This window comes from Eublepharis macularius, chromosome 6, assembly GCF_028583425.1.
Source record: "Eublepharis macularius isolate TG4126 chromosome 6, MPM_Emac_v1.0, whole genome shotgun sequence".
NCBI classification, from domain to species: domain Eukaryota; kingdom Metazoa; phylum Chordata; class Lepidosauria; order Squamata; family Eublepharidae; genus Eublepharis; species Eublepharis macularius.
The window spans coordinates 130,172,256-130,195,191 of NC_072795.1; the positions used below are offsets into that span (position 1 = coordinate 130,172,256).

The 22,936-nt window shown below is 44.5% G+C and overlaps 1 protein-coding gene across 1 annotated transcript in view; it reads left to right on the top strand.

Annotated features, from left to right (window-relative positions):
* COG3 (component of oligomeric golgi complex 3) overlaps positions 1–22,936 on the top strand; it is a 63,979-nt gene that overhangs the window by 20,089 nt on the left and 20,954 nt on the right. The window contains exons 8-17 of the mRNA XM_054982342.1: positions 881–961; positions 3,631–3,674; positions 5,307–5,433; positions 6,797–6,888; positions 7,791–7,930; positions 10,129–10,289; positions 12,203–12,308; positions 13,612–13,733; positions 15,720–15,809; positions 17,314–17,434. Coding sequence (XP_054838317.1) covers positions 881–961; positions 3,631–3,674; positions 5,307–5,433; positions 6,797–6,888; positions 7,791–7,930; positions 10,129–10,289; positions 12,203–12,308; positions 13,612–13,733; positions 15,720–15,809; positions 17,314–17,434 — 1,084 coding nt within the window. The remainder of the gene's footprint in view (positions 1–880; positions 962–3,630; positions 3,675–5,306; positions 5,434–6,796; positions 6,889–7,790; positions 7,931–10,128; positions 10,290–12,202; positions 12,309–13,611; positions 13,734–15,719; positions 15,810–17,313; positions 17,435–22,936) is intronic.

Consider the following 22,936-nt stretch of genomic DNA (forward strand, 5'->3'; position numbering starts at 1 on the left):
GCTCCTTTTTAGTTCATTCAAATCTGAGCTCAATGCAAAACTCTCCTTTAAAAGGAGCACTTCAGTGTTGCCGTGGTTTATTTGAAGCAAACTGTTTCTTTGGTTGCAGATCACAGCCTAATTTTTTTTAGTCATCCTTTCTTTACTGTAATGACTCTGTCACAACCATGGAAGCCCCTCTAGCACTTGAGCGCCTGTTGAAAATCCCGCTTTGTGGAGGTTGCAAAGGCAACCTCTTCTGTATCTTCTGTTTGCAATTCTTACTGAACCACACACACAAAGTCCTGGGGGGGGGGACTGGAAAATTGTAGGGAAAATGTTTTTCAAGAGTTTTTTTTTTTAGTTCTTCCAATGAGAAAATTAAGAAATTTGAAAATATGGAGCTACTGTAGCAGACATAATCCATCAAGATCAGCATTGTCTACTCAGACTGTGTAGGGTGTCAGGAAAAGGTCTTTCATATCACCTGCTACCTGAGTCTTTCTACCGGAGATGCCAGGGGTTGAATCGGGGACATTCTTGTTTGCCAAACAGATGCTCTGTCACTGAACTGCAGCCCTTCCTCCCAAAACGTTAGGGAGTTCTAGGGGAAAAAAACCTATGAAACGTTCTCTCTCTCGGAATGAGCAAAGTGCCTTTTAAGACAAAGTTTATACTCTCCTCAGAATGTGTCATATGAATATTTTCTGTGCATGCTATAAAAATAGACAACATGTTTTGAAGGATGTATTCAAATGTGAAGAATTTTGGCCCCCAATTCTTTTTCTGTGTTTTATAGTACATCGTTAAAGAGTTAAGCCTTTTAAGTGTTTGAAACCACTTAACTGCTGTGTTCATGAACAGCACTTAGAAATATTACATTTGTGCCTCTGTTTTCAAGGACCCTTCCGCTGTGCCAAATTCAGACAATGCCTTCACGTTATTTTATGTGAAGTTCAGAGCTGCTGCTCCCAAAGTCAGAGTAAGTAAGTTATTAAACCTTGGTAGACGTCAGAGAAATGTTCACTTGATTGTGCATGTAAACCACCTTTCTGCCGTTTTTCTCTGCTCAATGTGCAAATGTTTGAGAGAGGGAGAGACATTGTTTTGCGTCCTTTGAGAATCCCAACCCTTCTAGGCTCCCCCACTCCTGAAACGGGGGTCAGAGAAATCTAGTTATCTAGGTCCTGGGTTCCCTAACAGTCACTGTTACAGCCCCTATCTGTCTTTCAGTTAGATTTTGCCTTTAACCCTTTTCTTCTTGCCCCCTCTGGGTAGATTGCTGCCACCAGGAGTTATATTCCAAAATAACTTAAATTTCCCCTTTAATAACGTGCCCAAGCATCAAGCCCCTTTGTGGGACTATGTAGCCCTGAGGAAAGGAATGGGATATGGGAATAACCGATGCTCTGGGTTGAAAAACACACACAAAATAAACGTTCATTTTTACAAAAAGCGTATCGATTTCATATTCTTTCTTAAGCCTGATGGTTTCAAAAGAGTGTTAATTGTTCTTAAAGTTACTTTTCATAGACACAGTCACTCAGATCTTCTCTCAGGCGGCACACGCAGTTTGCCTGCTTCTGATATCCATTTCTCACTCAGATACAGATAAGACTTTCTCTCAGGCTCACACACAGCTGGCCTCTCTTGCCCTGACTGAATGTTCTTTCACAAACATACACCGTTCAGGCTTCCGCACACAGGTTATATTTCTCTCAGAAATTCACAGACACTTTCAGCTGCACACAGCTTGCCTGTCCAAACTAGACTCAGTATTGGTTGTTGTGGGTTTTCCGGGCTGTATTGCCGTGGTCTTGGAAAACCCACAACAACCATCGTTCTCCATCTGTGAAAGCCTTCGACAATACATTAGACTCAATATTCCTCTCAGAAATGGTTAGACTTGCTCAGGCTGCGCACAGCTTGCCTGCTTTCCCCAGACTGAATCTTTTTTCTCTCTGTCTAAAAACTGCGTTTACCCAGCTCACACTCTCAGTCATCTACCAATCATATCGCTCACTCATCCCTCTCTTTCACCCCTACTCTTCATCTGCACCACATTAAGCATTTAAAGACACACACACTTAAAATCATTACAGTCACACATCTGTGTTACTTCCTTGAAATTCCTTCCATATATTTCATTCTATGGACCTAAACAGTTTGCATATGGCTGTACTGGTCAGTGCGGCTGCCCCTCTTTACTGCCCCCACCTTCTTCCGTGATGCTGCTTTGCTTAGCACGCTCCCAGACCAGTCCCTCGCCCTTCCCTTAGTCATGACTACAGTACTGGCAGGATGGAGGAGGACATATTTGGAAGTACAATTCTTGGAACTGCCAGGGAGTGAATGAGCTGTGTGAAGGGTCGGGAGAAGGGTGGGTACTTTGCCAGCACAACAAATGAAGTCTACGGGCTGTTCACAAGCTGCTCCTGGGGACTTCCCGAGAGAACTTCAGGTGCTCGTTATTCGCCACATTCCCCACCTCTCTGAGACTAAAGCTCATCAAAGTCCATAAAAGAGGCAGTGGGAGAAAGCTTGAGTTGCGTCTGTGTTGCTAGTCCAGAAAGAGGGAGGGCAACACAGATGTGGTGGAGTTGGTGCCTCCTCTGCCACCTTGCCGTGTTGTCTGGGCTACCTTTGGCTCCCTCACTGTGGGAGGCTTGGTGTGCATGGTTTGCAGAGAAACCCGTCAGGTTAAAATAAAGGGGTATGAGAGAGGGTTGCAAAGAGAGAGGTGAGCCCACGAAGCTGCCCTGTATTCAATCAAACCATCAGTCCATCAAGGTCTGTGTTGTCTCCTTAGACTGGCAGCCGCTTTCCGAGGTCTCAGGCAGAGGTCTTTCACATCACCTATGGCCTGATCTCTCTTAACTGGAGATGCTGGGGGCTGAACCTGGGATCTTCTGCGTGCTAAGCAGATGCTTTACCACTGAGCCAAGGCCCCCTCCATATGGTGGTGTGCATAGAGACGGGGCACGCGCAGTAGAGTGAATGGAGGCAGAAGAGGGTGGAGTGTTAGCAAGGGCATTCAGAAAGACCCGTGATGGTGCAGAGAAGAGAGAGAAAAGGTGGGAGGAAGAGCAGCATACATTTCTGTCGTTAACAAAGTTACGGTATCTTGCTGACTTCCTACAAAATGTAAAAATGGCTTGTGGAGTGATGTGATTTGTGTACCCTTGGAGTATACTGTGGTGATCCACAGCGGGAAGCCCCCCCCCCTTAACAGTCCCCACAATAAATGAAGCGGTTACTTTGATTTGGGTGGAGGAGACTAGCTTGGGACATACTTATCACGGACTGTGTTGCATCTTGCTCCACTCTGATGTGAGCCCTTTATACCTTTATTGATGTTCTTTCGTGCTTGGAACTTGGATGAACTCTAGAGAATGAATTACTCTTCCCTTCTGTCCTGGCAAGATTTAATCTTTTAAGAAGCTGCTTTTCCAGCCCACCAGGGGAAGTAGATCCAGCGGCAAAGAGCTATGGCTCTAATGTGTGTCCTTAAATAGTATTGTAGCAGTGCCTAGCTGCAGAGCCACAAGACAAGATAAAACAACAGAGCCAAGTACACTGACTATTTGGGGGCATCCCTGTGTGGGGGAATAACTGTGTACATTTTCTTAATTTTTGTCTGTTTCCTTACAGACACTTATTGAGCAGATAGAGCAGCGATCTGAGAAAATGCCAGAGTGAGTATACCAAAACTGTTAGCTGTAATGATGGTCCGTAAACATGAGGACAGGCTTACTGAAGTACACCAAAGATCAGTCTAGTCTAGCTTCTTGCCCTGGCCAGCTGGCTGCCCAAGAAAGCCAAGAAGTCTTCGTCACCGTCTGTCTCCTTCCCTCCTTCTGCATCTGAACACAGAGGCCTTGTTAAACTCAGATAACAAATGCCATATGAGTGAAGCACTTTCTTTTGCCTGACTTGAATTTACTGCCAGTCAACTTTACAGGGTGATCCCCAGTTTTCATATTATGGGAGATGGAAGGTCCCCCCACCTCTCCCCTTTCTCCACATCATTTATGATTTTGTAGAACTCTTTCTTATTTCTGCTTAATGATCGTTGTCCTAAATTATAAAAATCACAAAGTGCTTTAGCTGTTCCTCGTACGAAGGGTGCTTCGACTCCTTGATCGCTTCGGTTGACCTTTTCTGCGTTTTTTCAGATTTTTTTTTTCATTTTTTAAAATATTTGCCTTTCTCATTGAGATCCAAGACAAGATTCTTTTTGATGCGGGGCACCCAGTGATATAAATAGTATTTCAAATGCAGCTGTACCATAAATTTATAAAAAGCTGTTGTGATATGGGTTGATTTATTTTCTGCTCCTTTCCTACTAAGTCACTTCTTAACTTTGCAAGGATTTTATGTTGTGTTGAAAACTATGAGACGAGTGCAGACCTATTACAGGAGTGCAGGAAAATGGACATGTATGGGTAAATTAAAAATGAAGGTTGTAGGCTTGTGGTTTGAGGCAGTTCTTGGGGCCGAAAAGGTTGTTCCAGAGGTGGCAAACCTGTGGAGCGTGTGATTGACTGTATAGAATCCTTGCAGATAGGAAGTTAGAGGAAAAAGCTAGGCTAGAACCCCGTTCCCTGACACGCTGGGCCTAGTTGACCTTTAGCAAGATGCTAAAGTCACCCTGCTTCATTCTTCATCTTCCATCTGGAACCGATAATAAGTTAGGCCTGTCTCAAAATGCTGCTGTGAGGTCTTAAGTGATTTTCTGAAATCAGTGCTATTACTTTTTTAAAAAAATAATAGGATTCTAGGTTAGGAACCATAGACCTCACCACTATGTTGTATTGGATTCCAACTAATGCTATTTCTTTGTGAACTTGTATCTATTTACCCTATGGCATTGTTTATAGAAATGTCCTTGATATTGACTGTATTAATCTCACACTGTGTAATCCACCTAAAAGCGGATGATAGATAGACAGACAGACAGACAGACAGACAGACAGACAGAGTTATAGCCTTCAAAATTCATTTACATGAGTGTTCTTAGAAGGGTGCAACGCTGCTGAGGATGGCACAGTTAGAATGCTTATATTTTTGAAAAGTATATTTTAACGTAGTCTTACATTACATGTAATTTAGTAAGCCTTTTAATGTTTTATCGCTGTTTTTAAATTTGCTTAATTTATTTTACTACATTGATCGGTGATTTGGTATCCACAAAAGTACGGCACATGATAAATTGCTGTCAAACCTTTTACAGTAACGTTCCCCCCTCCGGTTTGGTCTGTATTTCAAGCTGCGGTAGGCAGTGGGCTCTCAGGATCCTTCAGTGGTTCCTTCTTCTCTTCATCCAGGTACCAGCAGCTGCTGAGTGAAATACATCAATGTTACCTTGAACAGAGGGAGCAGTTACTGGGACCTAGTATTACTAGTACTGTAACAGAATTAACTAATCGAAACAACAGAGATCACTGTGCTCTGGTAAGCATCTCGGCATGTTTTCATAATTCAGCCTTCTTTTGGAATGGAACATTTGACCAGCAAATCAGTGGGTTGGAGTCCTGTTTTTCGTGGGGAGCCTTGCTCTGGTGCAAGGGAATCGTTAGATCCAATGGAGAGGTTTTGCTGCATCTGAAATACATGTGCAAAAACAGAGGCAGTTCCCAACAATAAATGGATGCAAAGTAAGCCAGAAGCAGCAAGGGACACCAACAGAAAATATTTCTCACTCTTATACCATACACTGAAACCAAAATCAAGTGTATATACTTATCAAAAATAAAGTGTATTCAAAAACAGTGTGTATATAACAATCATCAACAAGAAGTACTGATGATGCTTCTAGCCAGTGCGCTGAATGTAGGCACGAGAATTGGGCTTTTGCTACTTTGACAGTGGGAGAAATATTATTCAAGATGGTCCATGTCGCCCCCGGAAGAAGTGGTCAACACGAAACAAGCGTAGTTCACCGGAAGCTTGTAGGGCATTGGAGACCCCAGCGGGGGTCTCCTTCCACCCTTGGACCCTGCCTGTTGCCACCTGCATTCTTCATTTAACTACCCACTGCATTTGGATCTATAACTGGCAGCCAAGAGTTCATTGTCATCCAGATCCCCGGAACTCCAGTGCCACAAGTTTGGCGGAGCCACAGTGTATGAGTTGAGAGAATTAGTCATCTGACAGTGTTTAAACAGGAAAAAGGACTTTTTGTTACACTGCGACTCACCGGGGGATGATGCTCATATTTTTGGTGCTACACCTCTTTTGGTGCTACACCTCTGAAGATGCCAGCCACAGCTGCTGGCGAAACGTCAGGAACTACAATGCCAAGACCACGGCAATACAGCCCGGAAAACCCACAACAACCAATGCTCATATTTACTTTGTTTTCATTGCTTTGATTGTTGTTGATGATTGTTATATACACACTGTTTTTGAATACACTTTATTTTTGATAAGTATATACACTTGATTTTGGTTTCAGTGTGTGGTATAAGAGTGAGAAATATTTTCTGTTGGTGTCCCTTGCCGCTTCTGGCTTACTTTGCATGCATCTGAAACACATACAATTTTAGATTTGTTTTCCAGTAAGGAAGGGGAAACTATCTTGCTTCAATTGTGGCATCTCAAACAATCTTGATAAAAAAAGATAGTCAGCCTTCCTCGGCCCATCCCCAAACAGTGAATTAATGTTTTTCATAGGGTTTTTATTTTACACGGAAGACTGTATGGGTGTGGTTGGACCTCCTGTCGGCTATTTCAAAACACACCTAGTGAAAAAGATCTTTAAATACATACAAGTTGCTGTTTATGATCTGCAAATCTATTCTTTTCCTGATTGCAGGTTCGAAGTGGCTGTGCCTTCATGGCCCACGTGTGCCAGGATGAACATCAACTTTACAACGAGTTCTTCACGAAACCGACCTCAAAACTGGAGTGGGTAACATCCGGAGGAGGGAGTTGTATTCGCGTTGCCTCGTTGTCCTGACTACTTGTGTTCTACCTACCTACCAGCTCCTCTCCCTGTTCCGGAGTCCCCTCGTATTTTAGGGGCTCTCTCCACTTTGCAATCGAGTCCTTGGTTTGTTTTCTGTGAAGCACTGATGGAGCGAGAGGGAGTCTGCCTTTATTGCAATAATTTACAAAACCTCTAGGCAGACGGCATAGTCCAGGAAGATGCATTTGATAGTTAATAATGAAGAAAAAAGGAGCGTGGTAGGAAATTTCTCTTAACTCCTTATTAAACCAGGACAAGAAGTTTCCTTTCAAAGATTGTGGGAAAGAGATCTGGTAATAACATTGACCGATAAGAGGTGGCTCAGGATTTATGTATTGACTAAAGACTCCTTTTTTTAAGTATTGCATTAATAACATTAAATGCAGGAAATATTCTGTAGGGAAGTAGTCAGTTTAAAACTTAGGTTCTTTTTTGGCTAATCACATTTCAGATATCTGTGAAATATGAACAATTAATTGTTCTTCTGATCGATACTTGTCAAGGATTGCTAATACCGTCTTCACTAGACTGACAGCTATAGATGTTTTTATCGTGAAATATAGGCTGATTCTGCACATGTTGGATAATGCACTTCCAGTCCTCTTTAGAGATCATTTGGAACTGAATTTTTCGAGTGTGAAACAAAAAATCCACTTCCAAATGATAGCTAAAGTGCACTGAAAGTGCATTATCCAACGTGTGCAGAATCAGACATATAATTCTCTGGATTAACAAGTAAATGTATGGGCTGTTGTTGCCATGCCAGGTAGCCTGGATTACTCCATGAGTCTTTCCAGCCTGAGGACTTTTTTATGCTGGAACTCTTTTTTCTGTCTTGCAGTGGACTTTTAGAGAAGTTATGCCTGTCACTGTACGATGTCTTCAGACCGTTGATCATCCATGCAATTCACTTAGAAACATTGTCTGAGCTCTGTGGGATTCTGAAAAATGAAATGCTTGAAGATCATGTGCAAAACAATGGCAAGTGTAAAAATGGCGTCAATATAAGAACATATCCTTTAAAACGGACTAGAATGGAATTCTATCTGTGCTCTCCTTAACTTGCATCGTGTGTTAAATATTCTGTTAACTTTGAAATGAGTAAGGATTTTTAAAAGCGTATCTTATCTCAAATGCTGAAATCTATTTATCCGGCATTATTTCCTGCTTCGTCAAAGAAGTAAGGGATAGCGCTAAAATCTAGCACCCGCATTCATGTATTTTTTTGAACGAGAACTTCACTACTTGGTTCAGTGGAAGACAGGAAGCAGTAAGGCATTGTTTAGGTGGAACTACTTCTGCCTGAATAGGGTGGGAGCATGGAGCCTAAACTTTAGCGGCTTAGTCCAGACATCGTGTGAAACCATGGTTTATTTTACCTGAGGGTAGTTTGTGGAAACAGGATGCGGCTCTTAGATGATCAGACATATATTGGTTGTCTCCAGAAATGTTTGCTTCACATACACTGGGAGGGGGTTGCAGATGAACCAGCTAGGATGCCTTGCATCATTCAGAACCATAGTGGTTTGTAAACCATCTAACCATAGCTAGTGAATTGAGCCACACTCAAACAATCATGCTAGCCATGGTTAATTTAAATAAACCATGAGCCTTTTAAACTGTAGGAGCATCTTTGGAATTCTGACACAGGGCAGCATGTGCCACAACAGGAAGAGCCGTACACAGTCAGCTGCCACCAAAACAACATTAATTTAACCTGCCCCACCAATCTGAAGCCCTGCAGGCCAAGAGTCCCACTTGTCCCCACTCACTTTCTAAAAACAGTTGGTGGGCTCCAGGAAAGGTGTTGGCCGGCCCTGTGGGTGCCATGTTGGAGATGCCTGAATTAAAACCGTGACTTTGTGTGTGGTTTGAACTGAGCTGCTCACTGTTTTGGGACTCGAATGAAACTTCCAAGATCACAGAATGTGCAGTCAGTTGGGACAGCCCGAGTTCATTAGCTGAAGTTTCTGCTCCCTTTGTTTATGTCAATTGATAGGAATTTCTGGTTTATGAAGAGTTGCATCTGCAGAGAGTAAAGGGTCTCTAAGTTACAAGGATGCAGCTTTATTTCTAGCAAAACTGCTTTCTTGAGTCTGCTACATGATAACGTTCATTCAAATGAGTTTAATTAACACTGTACTTAGTATCGTAGTTTTGTGCATCTTTCTTCATAGCCAAAGTCTTCTAAGAGGTGATTTTTAAAAAGCAATCCGTGAAGAATCTTGTCAATTTCTGGTCGTAGATGTGATGCCATCTAAACTTGTAATTAGTCAGTTTGGAATATGAATTTGCAAAGCCTGTGTATGTGTAGACGTATTTCCCTAAAGGTCTGCTTTGGCAAGACAGGAATCTGTACAGACAGAGAGAGCGTTCGTTCCATTTTAATATGTATTTTTAGCCCCACAGTGCAGCTCAGCACCCAAAAAGGCAGGTAGGTAAGTCCAGGGACTCCCTGGAGTCTGGGGAAACAGAAGCTGAGCAGTCCCGAAAACCACAGGCTTTATTTTTCTCTCTCATTTCCTTGCCCTTTTCAGTTTACAGCAAGAAGGCAAAACACGCTCCCCCCCCCCCCCGAAGCCTTGGGCTTAAACAGCCCTATCCAGAAGAGGTGTGGATATTATGGACTGGGGAACTTCTTTTTCTGAAATCCACTTTTTAAAATATAGTCATTTATTCTCTTTTTTCCCTTTTAAGAGTAGGATTTCTACTTCTCATCAGAGAGAAATCCAGGTGCCCTTTTGTAATGCCAGCCCTTGCAAGTGTTTTATGTTCTACACCCCAGTGCGGCGCTATAGCAGGAAAACAGGAAGGCTTGGGAAAACGTTGCCAGCCTCTGAGCGCCTACAGAGTGAAATTATGAAATTTTGCAGAACCCCCCTTCCTGCTCTGCCTCTCTTCAAATTTATCTTTGATCGAAAAGGAATATGGCTTAGAAACTGACTGCTGGATTGAGGTTGGACAGGGAGCAACTAAGCTACAGCAAGTCTTTTTCTTTCATCAAAGTGTGATTTGCAAATCTGACAGTTCACAGTGAATGGTTTCAGTCTGGATTAGACTGATTAGAATAGGTTTTTCAAGTCAATATTGTCTGTGCCCTTCCGTGAACATGGTTTTGAGGGTCTTGGCATCGGCGTTAGTTAGAAAAGAAATTTATAGCGGTGCCTCTTTCCTAACAGCGGAACAGCTGGCGGCTTTTGCGGCTGTGGTTGAGCAGATGTTGGAGGACGTCCAAGAGCGCTTGGTCTATAGGACCCACATCTATATTCAGACGGATATTGCGGGCTATAAGCCTGCCCCAGGAGATCTTGCCTATCCTGCAAAGCTGGAAATGATGGAGGTAAGGTTTTCTGCATCTGTCTGGTTGTTGGATAAACAGCAACAAAAAGCTTGGAAAAAGCAGTGCACTTGCCATCCTGTGCACAGTTCCACAATGTCGACATCTCACAACAAAACATACAGGCATCATGGGGGCTTAAATGGCTTAGGGGCGAGCACAGCCGTTACATTATGCTACGTCTGTAACTGATTTGTGCTTATAGGTGGTGACCCACTAAAGCACATAAAATTTCAGATGCTGATTGGGAGATGGTAGGCCACAGTCTCGGCACACGACATTTTAAATGGTCACCTTGTGGCTATGCTGTGGAGTTTCCTTGCTTGTAGAAATAGCAGGTTCTGTATTGCAGAGGTCTCCCTTTTCATTTCCATTTTAAATGAGAAGTGATATGTCACTATAATCATGTAATGGTTCTGGCAAATGAGGCCTGGTCACTGCAAAAGGGGAAATGACTCTGCCATCTCTGTATTGCTGTCTGTGCATTGCAAAATGACCTGCTACTCTTTGCACTGCGTTGTGATACTGAATTCCTCAGATGGTTAAATAAAGAAGGCACACCTCACTCAGCACAAGAACTTGGAATACCGCAGAGGTTTAGAATGGCAGTGAATCTGGAGCAGAAACATACTGCCTCCCCTCCAAACAATTGTTTGGAGAATTTGATTACATGTAACGCTGCTCCAGGTGAGCAGTTTTCCTTTCATGGTCCTTCATCCTTTTTCATCTGGGATGACTGGCACCTTAACGTGCAGTAATAATAATAATACATTAATAATAATACATTTGATTTATATACCGCCCTTCGGGACAACTTAATGCTCATTCAGAGCGGTTTACAAAGTATGTCATTAGTATGACTGTGACACTGAGAGATCTCTGTCTTTTGGTGCTACACCTCTGAAGATGCCAGTCACAGCTGCTGGTGAAATGTCAGGAACTACAATGCGAAGACCACGGCTATACAGCCTGGAAAATCCACAATGACCATATGTCATTATTATCCCCACAACAAAACACCCTGTGAGGTGGGTGGGGCTGAGAGAGCTCTGAGAGAGCTGTGACTGACCCAAGGTCACCCAGCTGGCTCCAAGTGGAGGAGTGGGGAATCAAACCTGGCTCTCCAGATTAGAGTCCTGCCGTTCTTAACCACTACAACAAACTGGCTCTAGAGTTAGCGGAGTCCTTTAGCCTCACAGCATGCCTGGTCCTGCTGCAGTGCCCTGGGACCTGTTTCAGGGTGGAAAGGAAGCTGCCTTTGCAGCTTGTTGGGGTTCTATCCTGGCATGCCAGAAGAAATCTGTTGCTTAATACCCTGTGAGTTGCCTTTCAGACCCTTTCATTACCCAAGGGGATTACTGAAGACAGTGGCTTGGATCCAGCAATGCACAAGCAGAAGCATCAATGGACTTAGCATAGATCTGCTTGCCCAAGATCATGTGCAGCACCTTATGCTTTCCTCCCTATATATTATAGCCCCCAGAAATTGATTGCACTTTTAAAGTTAATAAAAAGTTTATCTAAAAAAAAGAAAAGAAAAAGAATTTGATTGCACGAGAGTCTGTGCCAGTAGAAACACAAGTGGAGATGCTATAAGTTTGACTTCGCACACAAGGCTAGCATAGTCTCTTCCTTGTGCTTCTGCTTGTACAGCATCTCTAGAGCAAGTGGAAATTTTGCACTGGATCCAACCCCATACTGATTTGTTTTTTAATGCCGCATCTCCAAGGAACATTTCCTTTTATTCTTGAATTGTGTACAATTGGAAGATTAATTGGTTTATTTTTATTAAAACACTTCTATCCCCTCCTGTCTCCCCGACAAAGGGTGCCCAAAGCAGCTTAGGGCAGCATGCGGGTCACCAGTGCAAAACATCTTAAAACGATTGTTTTGACAAACTGGAATTTTGCCCACAGCAAATAGCACAAAGCTTGAAAGAAGAAGAGAAGAAGTTGCCTGCAGATAGTTCGTTTTCAGATGTGAAGCTGGAAGATCCAGAGAGCTGCAATGCGGTGAAACCTGGTATGTGTTTTTACATAGAGTAATTTGTACTTGTAACAACAAGCTAATTATGACAACTGTATTTGCCTGTGGCCTGAAGGGGCTGTGGCTGAGTGGTAGAATATTTGCCTGGCATGCAGAAGGTCCCAGGTTCAGTCCCCGACGTCTCCAGTAAAAAGGATCAGATAGTCGAGGAAGCGAAAGACCTCAGCCGGAAGTGCTGCTGCCAGTCACAGTAGATTGTACTGGCCTTGATAAGCTAATGGTCTAACTCTGTGGAAAGGAGCTTCACGTGTACTTAGGGAAACAAATATTTAGCATGTTTGAGACCAGTATGGCAGGCTTTGTGCCTCTATTGGCCTCATCTGTCTTGCTTGCTTTAATTTTCAAGTGCTGTGGAAAACTGTTCTTTAAAAACCGGCTTTGCTCTTAGTTGATTTCCGATTGTTCCGTATGATTTTCTGCTGTTGCTGATCTTGTTGATTTTAATCTTGCCCCCTAAAACAAGAATGAAATCCATGTAATGCCTATTAGGACCAACCGTATTGATGCAAAACATTGAATGAGTTTTCGAGAACTCTGCATCGGGCTGGATGTTACAAAATTTGAAAAGCTGGAAGGGTAGAAAGCACATTTTTCCCAGGCCAGGAGGCAGATTTTCCATGCCATGATCTTGAGGTCTGATCCTGCAGGCTTTCTCTGTAAGATGTAAGCAGGCATTTAGCTTCACTTTATTGCTGAAGTTTAGAATTTCAGCACGATCTCTGGGGGAGTCTGTATCCTTCTTTCCTCCTTCTCTCTCTGAAAGACAAAGGCCTTTTTCACACTGCTTACCGGCCACGGAACATTGTGCCAAGCTCCTGGAACGACAGTGTCTTCCTGGTGCGATTTTGCACAAGAACGGCAGTTCTCGTGCAAAATCGCACCAGGAAGACGCTGTCGTTCCGGGAGCTTGGCACAACGTTCCGTGGCCGGTAAGCAGTGTGAACAGCCAGAAACTGCCATTAAAAATGGTTTCAAATGGCAAAAGAGAAACACAGCTCCTTTGCCCCCAACCAGCTGCTTCCCTGATGTCCAGACAACCTTTCGGTATTGAACTGGAAATCAAGGCTGCCAGCAAGTGCTGTTTATCCTGGCAGGCTTTAATGGATGGAACTAGTGGTAGCAAGTAACTCTAAAAATATTCCCTTTTGAACAGTAGAATAATTTATAGTGAAGGAATGCATGTCTCATTATAAAGACTGTTGTTGCGTAATGAAAATGCTTTATGTTCTTAAGTGTGAAACCAAGAGCAAGGTACTCTGTGTCTCTTTTTGTATTATAGATGTATCGGAATCCTGTCCTAGAACTCATACCACAATTTCGCCGGCGGATCTCCACGGAATGTGGTATCCCACTGTCAGAAGGACCCTTGTGTGTCTCTCCAAGCTTTACAGATGTATCGATGTATGCACAACATTCTCTCCTGCCTATGGAATTAATTTTGTATTTCTGAATTTAAGATCACAAAACAGGCACACCTTCGAATAGAAAAGTTTGAGTTGAAATTTTGCTTTCAAAAGTTTTTCGTTGATTCGTGTTTTAGGAGAAAAGTCCTCAGGAAGCAAACTACCCCATTTTGGCAACATTTTATTTTTTAGTTTCCTGTTGGAACTCCTTGATAAACTAGGGTAGGCTAATCATATTGAATTCTTAGTTAACAGGCCCCCCTACTTAGCCTTATCCATCACCATTGATTTGTGGTGAAGACTTAACCCAGAAGTGGGTGGTGGGAGTGGGTGGTGGGTGAGAAGAATGCATCAGCTTAGAATCATAGAGTTGGAAGGCGCCATACAGACCATCTAGTCCAACCCCCTGCCCAGTGCAGGATCAGCCTAAAGCATCTCTGATAAATATTCACCCAGCCTCTTCTTGAAAACTGCCAGTGAAGGGGAACTCACCACCTCCCTAGGCAGCTGATTCTACTTTTGAACTACTCTGACCGTGAAAAAGTTCTTCCTAATATCCAGCCGGTACCTTTCTGCATGTAATTTAAGCCCATTATTTCGGGTCCTACCCTCTGCTGCCAACTGGAACACCTCCCTGCCCTCCTCCAAATGGCAGCCTTTCAAATACTTAAAGAGAGCAATCATGTCCCCCCCATCTCCTCTTCTCCAAACTAAACATTCCCAAGGCCCTCAGCCTTTCCTTGTAGGGCTTAGTCTCCAGACCCCTGATCATCCTCGTCGCTCTCCTTTGCACCCTCTCGATTTTGTCCACATCCTTTTTGAAGTGGGGTCTCCAGAACTGCACACAATACTCCAGGTGCGGCCTGACCAAGACAGTATAGAGAGGGACTATATGACCTCCTGTGATTTCAATGCTATGGCCCCTTTGATACAACCCAGGATTGAATTGGCCTTTTTTGCCAACCTTTTTTGCCAAGCTTGCCTCCCCCCCGCCTCTTCCCTGTCCCAATGGTTAAACTGGTATTACATGGTTGTCAATGGTACAGGTCACTTTATATCTTTAAACTAGCTTGTATTCTCCCTACAGTTTCATGACTAGATTAAGTGTTTACTTTTCCAGTACAGTTTTATTTGAAATATATTCCCTTGTGCAGGAACCTTGACCAAATTCCAGCTGCTTATTTAGAAGGGTGGAAGTTTTCTCAGCAGGTGCAAGGAGCAAACAGTATCGCGTACACTGCTGACTGTCCTAGTCCACTCCTGCTTATAAGCAATCACAAGCAAGCCCCAAAAGATACATCTCTTAAAGTTAAGAGCTCTCGTTTGATTCTCCTTTAGAACTGAGACGCTCAACCTAGGCAGGGACGTCATACGCTTTGAAATGCTTCACTGTAGCTCTGTCCGTTTCAGAAACAATATTAAGAACATAAGAACATAAGCAAAGCCATGTTGGATCAGGCCAGTGGCCCATCCAGTCCAACATTCTGTCACACACAGTGGCTAGAAATCCAGTGCCATCTAAAGGACTGTCAGTGAGGCCAGGACACCAGAAGCCCTCCCACTGCCTTCCTTCCAGCACCAAGACAACAGAGCACCACCTCCCCACAAAGAGAATACCATCTATCTCCTGTGGCTAATAGCCACTGATGGACCTCTGCTCCATATATTTGTCCAGTCCCCTCTTGAAGCTGGCAATGCTTGTAGCTGCCACCACCTCCTGTGGCAACGAATTCCATGTGTGAGGAATTGTTTTCATATTGTTTTCTGTAAGTTTACAACTCAGGTAGCTGCTTTCTCTTTTCTTCCAAAGCTGAGAACTTTGGAAAAATGCATGATAAACAGTCTTTTGTTGATGGTGCTTAAACTTGGAAACGGAGAGTTGCCATCTGTGATCTGCGGGACTCCTCTATAAAGATGTGGGAGGAAAACGATAAGGATTAAGGGCTTTGTTTCATGGAAGGTTTCCTTCTCTCCCCTGCTTCAGAGGGCAGTGTTCCAGGGATTGTCGCAGGAGGCTCTGTCTGCCTGCATACAGTCCTTGCTGCTGGCTTCAGATTCCATTGCTAAAAACAAGGTCAGTGATGTTTTCTAGTGTCGGGGAGGCGGGGACGGGTACAGTTATTTACAACTTCTAAAATGTGACGAAGGCACTTAAACTTTTTCCAGATAGTGCACTGTTCCAATAAACATATTTGAAGGATATGTCCCTCACTTCCCCCCCTTTTCTGTTCTCTATCAATAGGAAAGAGTCCATGGGCCTAGAATCTGTTTTATTCTGATGGGTCAGTGAAGGAGAGTTTGATCGTTTCTGTGGGGAGCCGGGGAATGCTGAAAATCTAGCAAGAGAAACTGGGGGAAAGCAGCAGGGTTATGAAAGGGATGGCGGAGAAGGAGGGATGTTTCACTTCAGGATAACTTTTATATGGTAGTCTTAAGAGTGCACTGTTATTCAGAGTTACATCAGAGAGTAAGCCTGTTGATTTAACAGTGCCATCCTAGCCAGGTCTATTCAGAACCTGAGAGCTGAAACAGACGTGACGAGTTACAAGAGTTCAACTCATGTTTCCTTGCCTCAAGGTTTGTCGGGAAGTGTAGGCGTCCTTGCAGCTTAAAATTTAACATTTACAGAGCGGCAGGGAGGGAAGTGCAGGCATGGGGCACGGGCGCCTTTCCTCCTGCTCTCCAGGTGCATCGCTGCATTTCCCCTTCCCCTGCTCACACAGCCCAGAGCTACATAGCCCGCTCGCATGGAGCATCGCTTCATCTCCCCACCCCCCTCACCTCGCCTGGCCCCCGCAGAGCAACACCAGGCTGCACCGGGAGAGCAGGAGGAAAAGCACCCAGAACATCGCTGCATCTCCCTCCCATCGCTTGCCTGGCCCCCACCCGAAGCTGCGCATCTCAGAGCTGCATAGCCCAGCGTTGCTCTGCGGGGGCTGGGCGAAGGGGGGGGATGCAGCGATGCACCTGGAGCGCGGGAGGAAAGGCACCCCATGCCTGCACTTCCCTCCCTGCCGCTCTGTAAATGTTAAATTTTAAGCTGCAAGGACACCTACGCTTCCCGACAAACCTTGAGGCAAGGAAACACGAGTTGAACTCTAGTAACTCGTCACGTCTGTTTCGGCTCTGAGTAGAGTCTGCTCAGTTGGACTTACTCCCAGGATAGCGTTCATAGGGTTGAACTGTAAGTTGCTCAGAAAAAACTTGCAACAATAGTATGTGTTTGCATTGTATGTAATGCTTCAAAAACAGGACCCTCTAATTGCAAACTGCTCTAAATGCATGGCCTGTAAGTGTAATACTGTAAGAGAATCCGGTGTGAGCATGTTTTTTTGTACAGGTATCTCTGTACTCCAGTGTCAGTTATGCTTATTAGTTGCCATGTGTCTGGGAACACATTGGCAAGAGGTGTGCAAATGCTTTGCTTCTACACCTGACAGGAAGGGGACGATCCAGCCAGACAAGGAGTACACAGCAAGTGAAATGGTCTGTAACGTGAGAAAAATGTGTGGCCTTTCTCGTTCCTCACTCCATTATGCTTCTTTTGGCATTAATACTTTGTTTCTGTTACAATTTAGGGACAGGTTGATGGGCAGCTTTTCTTAATAAAACATCTTTTGATTCTTCGTGAACAAATTGCTCCTTTCCACACTGAATTCACCATAAAGGAAATTTCCCTGGACCTTAAGAAAACTAGAGGTACTGATTGCTGGCTGATCACGGGGGGTGGGGTGGGCGTGCCCCTCCTCTGTGTCAGCCACGTGGGTTGAGTTTATGTTCACCTGCAGACACCTGCATGCTGCTGCATACAAACTAATTCTTTGGAGCCCGGCTTTTATTTCGGGAGGGGGGCCAGATCAGACGGTTTAACAGACATTAAAATACTGCTTTTCTTTTATTGGCTTTGGTCTTTCTGCTTAAAACTGCCTAACTTCTATGTTTCTCTAAAGAAATATAGCTGGATGCCCTATCCTCTGTTCTTGACCGTGTGTCTTGTGTGAGCATTGATCTCTAGGAGGTGGGTAGTGAATTAGGAAGAGAGGAAGAACCCATCTGCCAAACGGGGGGTACAGCAGAAGTTGCAGTCGCTCTTCTTTGGAGCTGGCACAGCTTTGCCTAACTAAGCCGGGGTCCCCAACCTTTTAAAGCCTGCAGGCACCTTCAGAACTCTGCCCTGGGAGGTGGAGCCTGCCGCAAAATGTCAAGGAGCGAGGTCACGCATACCTCTAATAGTAACTTTTCAACATGTCAGACAGAAGGTCTGTTCAACAGGATTTCTTTTTAAATGAATGTGTTTTAAAATTTTCTGGCATGCACACACAATGAAGATCCTTTTGTTGTGGCGGCAGCTGCTGTCAAAGCAATGTTCTTAAAAACCTGCAAAGCCAATCAGAAGCGCTGCTGAGCGAAAGCCCCCATCTGGTCCTACCCCCTTTCTAAGAACTCTTAGTGGACGCCAGGAAAGTTGTGGGTGGACTCCATGGCGCCCATGGGTGTCACATTGGGGTTCCCTGGCCTAAGTGCAGCCCTCTGCGGCTTCGGCTTAGTTGGTGCCAGGAGCTTGTTAGTGGATTTTGAATATGGCCAGAGGCTTTCAGTAGAGTAAGTTTCAAAGACAGCTTAAAGAGTGGCTTGAATCTATTTAGCGTGAGTAGAATAGCATCTGTGGTAACCAGATGCTATGCTATGCTGTGCTGGTCTCCTCCAGTTGCAGCCTGTTGTGCCAACTGGACCGCTTGGAACTGTGTGGGCAGCGATGTGGAGTGGGTGCAGGGAATGGCTGAACGTCCTCTCTTCTGAAGACGTTCTTGGGATGTAGGTCAGGGAGAAGCTTCTGGACTGAACTGGGCTAAAATGCCTGCTTGCCTGCCTTCTGCAACAGAGTTTCTGTTTCTTCTGCTTAGTAACTCAGAGAGAGCTTTGCTAGGCCAACTGGGAAGAACGGTTCAAAACTACTTTACATTGCACACTTAGTACACATCTGTTTATTAAATTAATTTGTATGAAATATCCATTGTGTGTGAGGTGGAGCACAGGAGGCATCAGTTCATCTTGAAGTGGCTTTCAAACTAAAGGAAATTAAGGGGGGAAAGCGTCAGAATTTTTTTCTTTAGGTCATTGGAAGTGGATTAGAAATATCTCTGTTCTTTCTCTATTATATCTGGCTTCTCACCTAATCTACTAATATTTTTACTTTGAACAACTTTGCAGCTCTTACTAACACTCATACCCAATGCAGTTGAACATGGATGAGACTCTATCCATGTCAAGTAGTTTCTAGTTAGTAAGAGGTTAAAGGGTAAATATGTCCTGCTGGTGTCCTACCCTGGCTGATGTAAATTTTTGTTCTGCATATTTCCTAAATGAATAAATGTTTATAACAGCCAGTTATTCAGTGAAAAGGTAAGAAGCCCAAATGCAAAGATACACATACTCAAGGTTTCAAAGTTTAGATTCCCATGAGTGTAAGATACATTTATCTTACGCAGTACGCATTTATCTTATGCAGTACTGCAGTCCAAGCTCTGCTCACGACCTGAGTTCGATCCTGGAGGAAGCTGGTAGCCGGCTCAAGGTTGGCTCAGCCATCCTTCCGGGGTCGGTAAAACGAGTACCCAGTTTCCTGGGGGTAAAGTGTAGATGACTGGGGAAGGCAATGGCAAACCACCCTGTAAAAAGTCTGCCAAGAAAACGTCGTGATGCTACATCCGCCCATGGGTCAGTAATGACTTGGTGCTTGCACAGGGGACTACTTTTACCTTAACATACATTTATAGTGAAACTTGGCTAATCACCTGAAAACAAATTGCAGCATACTTTTCACTGATATTTCCAAGTAAATGTGTTACCTTGACAACAACATAAGGCATAACATTTCAAAAAATCTTGCAAGGAACTTTTTTTGCAGGTTTTTACATCCTAAAAAAACAAGTGGGGTTTTTTGCAAGGCTTTGTGGGGGAGATTCTCATTTCCCCCTTCCTCACTATTTTTGCTTTTCCTTCTCTGAAAGCCCCCATAAGCCTCTTCCCTTTTCCTGTGTCCTTCTGTCCTTCTCATCCATCAGGCAACCAGAGATGTAGCTTGTCAAAGCGCAACAGCTCTTCTCCAAAGCTGTGGCTTTGTGCCTTTTTTGAAAAATAGTTTCCTTTGCCTTTTCAGTCTTAGTTGATCCACATTTTACTAAGATTGTTCAGTGTTTTCACTTTCACAATTGCAGTTCTGTGTTCTTATATACCTGCATGTGTCACATTGGCAGAATGTGGTCTTCAGTTTCATACTTCACAGGATACCCAAATTTGTTTTCTTCTTTCCTAGACAGAGCAAATGCACACCATTCTCATGCTTTCAGTGCTCTGTTCTTCTCAGGACACCCTCGTGATGTGACTCTGAGAGGTAGTGCATTTAAAGTAGGGGTGTGATCCCTTGTTAACTTTTGGCACTTCCCTGGTGCTTCATTTTTAGCGTACAGCACTTCCATCTGTGGAATGAGGACGCTGTGGGTTTTTAAACTATCATAGCATTTCACAATGTTAACATGTCCAATGCCCTGGCCATGCTAGGATTCCCTACCAGGCGTTGGCTTTCAGCCCTCATGTCTCACAACACTATCGATTGTATTAGTCATTCAGACTCTAAGAGAGACCTCACACAACCCTTCCTTTGTGGGTTGGTAGAGGCTGTTGAGTGCATGACTGTTCAGTGCCCTCGACCTAGCACAGCTCTTCCTCACCAGAGTGCTATTTATTCCTTGCTGCATTGCTGCTTGTAGGAGTGTGAAAAAAAAAATTGGGTTTCCTGCTTTGGGAAACCCGAAGTAGAAAAAAGGGTCGGAAATAAGGGATTCCCGAAGCAGAAAGCCGCTTCGGGAATCCCTTGATTGACCTGTTTCAGTGTGCTCCATAAAGATTCAGAGGACACCGACAAGCTATTCCCCCCCCGCCGCTTATTTCACCCAATGGGAGGGGGAGGAGGGAACCCCCTCCTTCCCCTCCCATCGGGTGAATTGGTGGGGGGGAGTTCAAACCTGGCCGGTGCAGATCAGCTGCTTGGTGGGGTTTGTGGTGGGCCCTTTAAACTCCATCTTGGTTGCGAGGGGAATCCTGAATCGCGTCCAGGATGCTGGGCCTGATCTGGAAATCCCGAATCTTTGTGAATCGAGTCCGATTCGAGTGTTTTACCTGAATCGGAAACCCAATTCATACATCCCTAGCTGCTTGTACTTTGGCAGGGACACTTTTGGAGCGCTCCCAGCTTATTTAGAAGCACCTCCGTGTGAATGTCAATGAGACGCTAAGCATCTTTTGGGAAGGCAGTCTTCCATAGTCTGTTACTTTGAGAGCTTCATACCCACCTCCTTCAGCAAATGTGTTTGCTGCTCTCCCAACGTGGGATTGTACAGAAGCCATGAAGATGAAAACAAGGTTGCACTTACCTGTGTTGTTCATCGAGTGTTCTTCTGTGCGGGCACACATCCCTCCCTCCTTCCCCACTGTGAACTTTCTGGGATCTTAGTTGCTAAGGGGTGGGTTGTGTCTGGTGGGGGCATGGAGAGAACTGAGGGAATAGCGCCCCTCCTCCTCATCATGTGGTATTTTTGGCGGGAAAGTGCCAAAGAGAGGAGGGGCGCTCCTAGTCTTCTCGAAAGCTCTTTTCTTTGGCTGGCCTACATGTGTGCAGTCCCAATTTGTTCCTGCACAGAAGACCACTTAATGAGTAACAGTTACAGGTAAGCTCAACCCTGTTTTCCGTTACACAAAACCAGCACAGGCTCCATGGCAACACCAGGGTTAGATCTGCCTCCCCACTGACCCTGCTACCTCAGTAGCAAAAATGTGTAGGGTGTGGTGTGGCTGCCTCCCATATCAGCTGCCAATTCCTTACCGCCTCCTCCCCCAAATTGGAATTCAGAACTGGTGACTGTGATTGATCTGCTGGGGAGCGTGACCATATTTACAGGGAGCAGTGGGAAGGTTGTGACGGAGTGCCACGTGAACATGACCTTGATTCGCAGCCCCCAGAGACAGATCATGTGGTGTGAAGGCCTTAGTTGTTGTCCTGACAACTAGGCCTCAGAAATTGGGGGCCAAGTTGATGGCAAAGTCCTTTGCAGCTATGCAGTGTACTGAAGTTTCACTTGCATTGCACACCCTTTAGGCTTCATTTGGTAACCTTTGTAATTAGGCCAGTCCTGCATACCCCCTTCAACTGCCCCTGTCTCTCCATGTGGGGGTTTATGTGTAGGGGCGAGCCTTTGGAGCTTCCTCCCTGGTGGGGGCGACCCCTTTAAGTTGTGCAGAGTTGGTCTTGGCTGCTGTGAGTCCCTGAAAGTGGCCCTTGGGTCTCACTTTGCCTACAGGAGCCCAGTGTCAGACTGTGGCTAGATAAGGCTCTTCCTACAGGTTCCCCTTCAAAAGCAAACAAGAGTCCATTGTTTGAATAAGGAAACTTTACTGCAGAAAAGGTCCATTATAGTCCACTGTCCTGAATAGGAGACTCAGGATGGTACACGATCATTGTTACCAATGAAGGGCAAAGCATGAGGTACAGAGTAACAGTTACCCACTGAACCAGCCTCCCCCCACAGTTCTCAAAACAAAGTCTTTCAGTCTTGGGAAGTTGCTCTCTCTCAAGGCCAATGCTTGGTGGAACGGCGTTAGACAAAACAATCTCCTCCGGTGAGAGATCTGCCTGGGAAGTGGTGCACCTGTGGGAAAGCACTTAAACACTAGAAGCATTAGAAAATGGAGTCAGTACAGTTTACATATACACTGGACCTGACATTCTGCTCCCCTTAAAATAGATCCCCCCCTGGTTTATATGGGTAACGAGTATGAAAAGCTTTGGTTAACCTAGGAGCATGAACATGTGCAGAGTTCACCCACTCATCATAACCAGAATCAAAGTCCTTCCACCTAATGAGGTAAAACAGCTGTTTACGTTTGAGTTTCGAGTCCAGGATTTGCTGCACCTCATAGTGTATTTGGTCGTCTATCAGAGTAGGGATGGGCGGAGCTTTGACATGCCAGTTGTCGTCGGTTGTAGCTTTCTTTAAGAGACTGACATGGAACGTATCATGAACATGGCGTAATATTACTTTACCACTTTATCAGTGATAAAGTCCATGGAGATTATTTCCCAAGGTCGGTTAGGTGTTTCTAATGGTTGCAGGAGGCCCGGAGGTTTTCCTTTCCGAGTTTTGG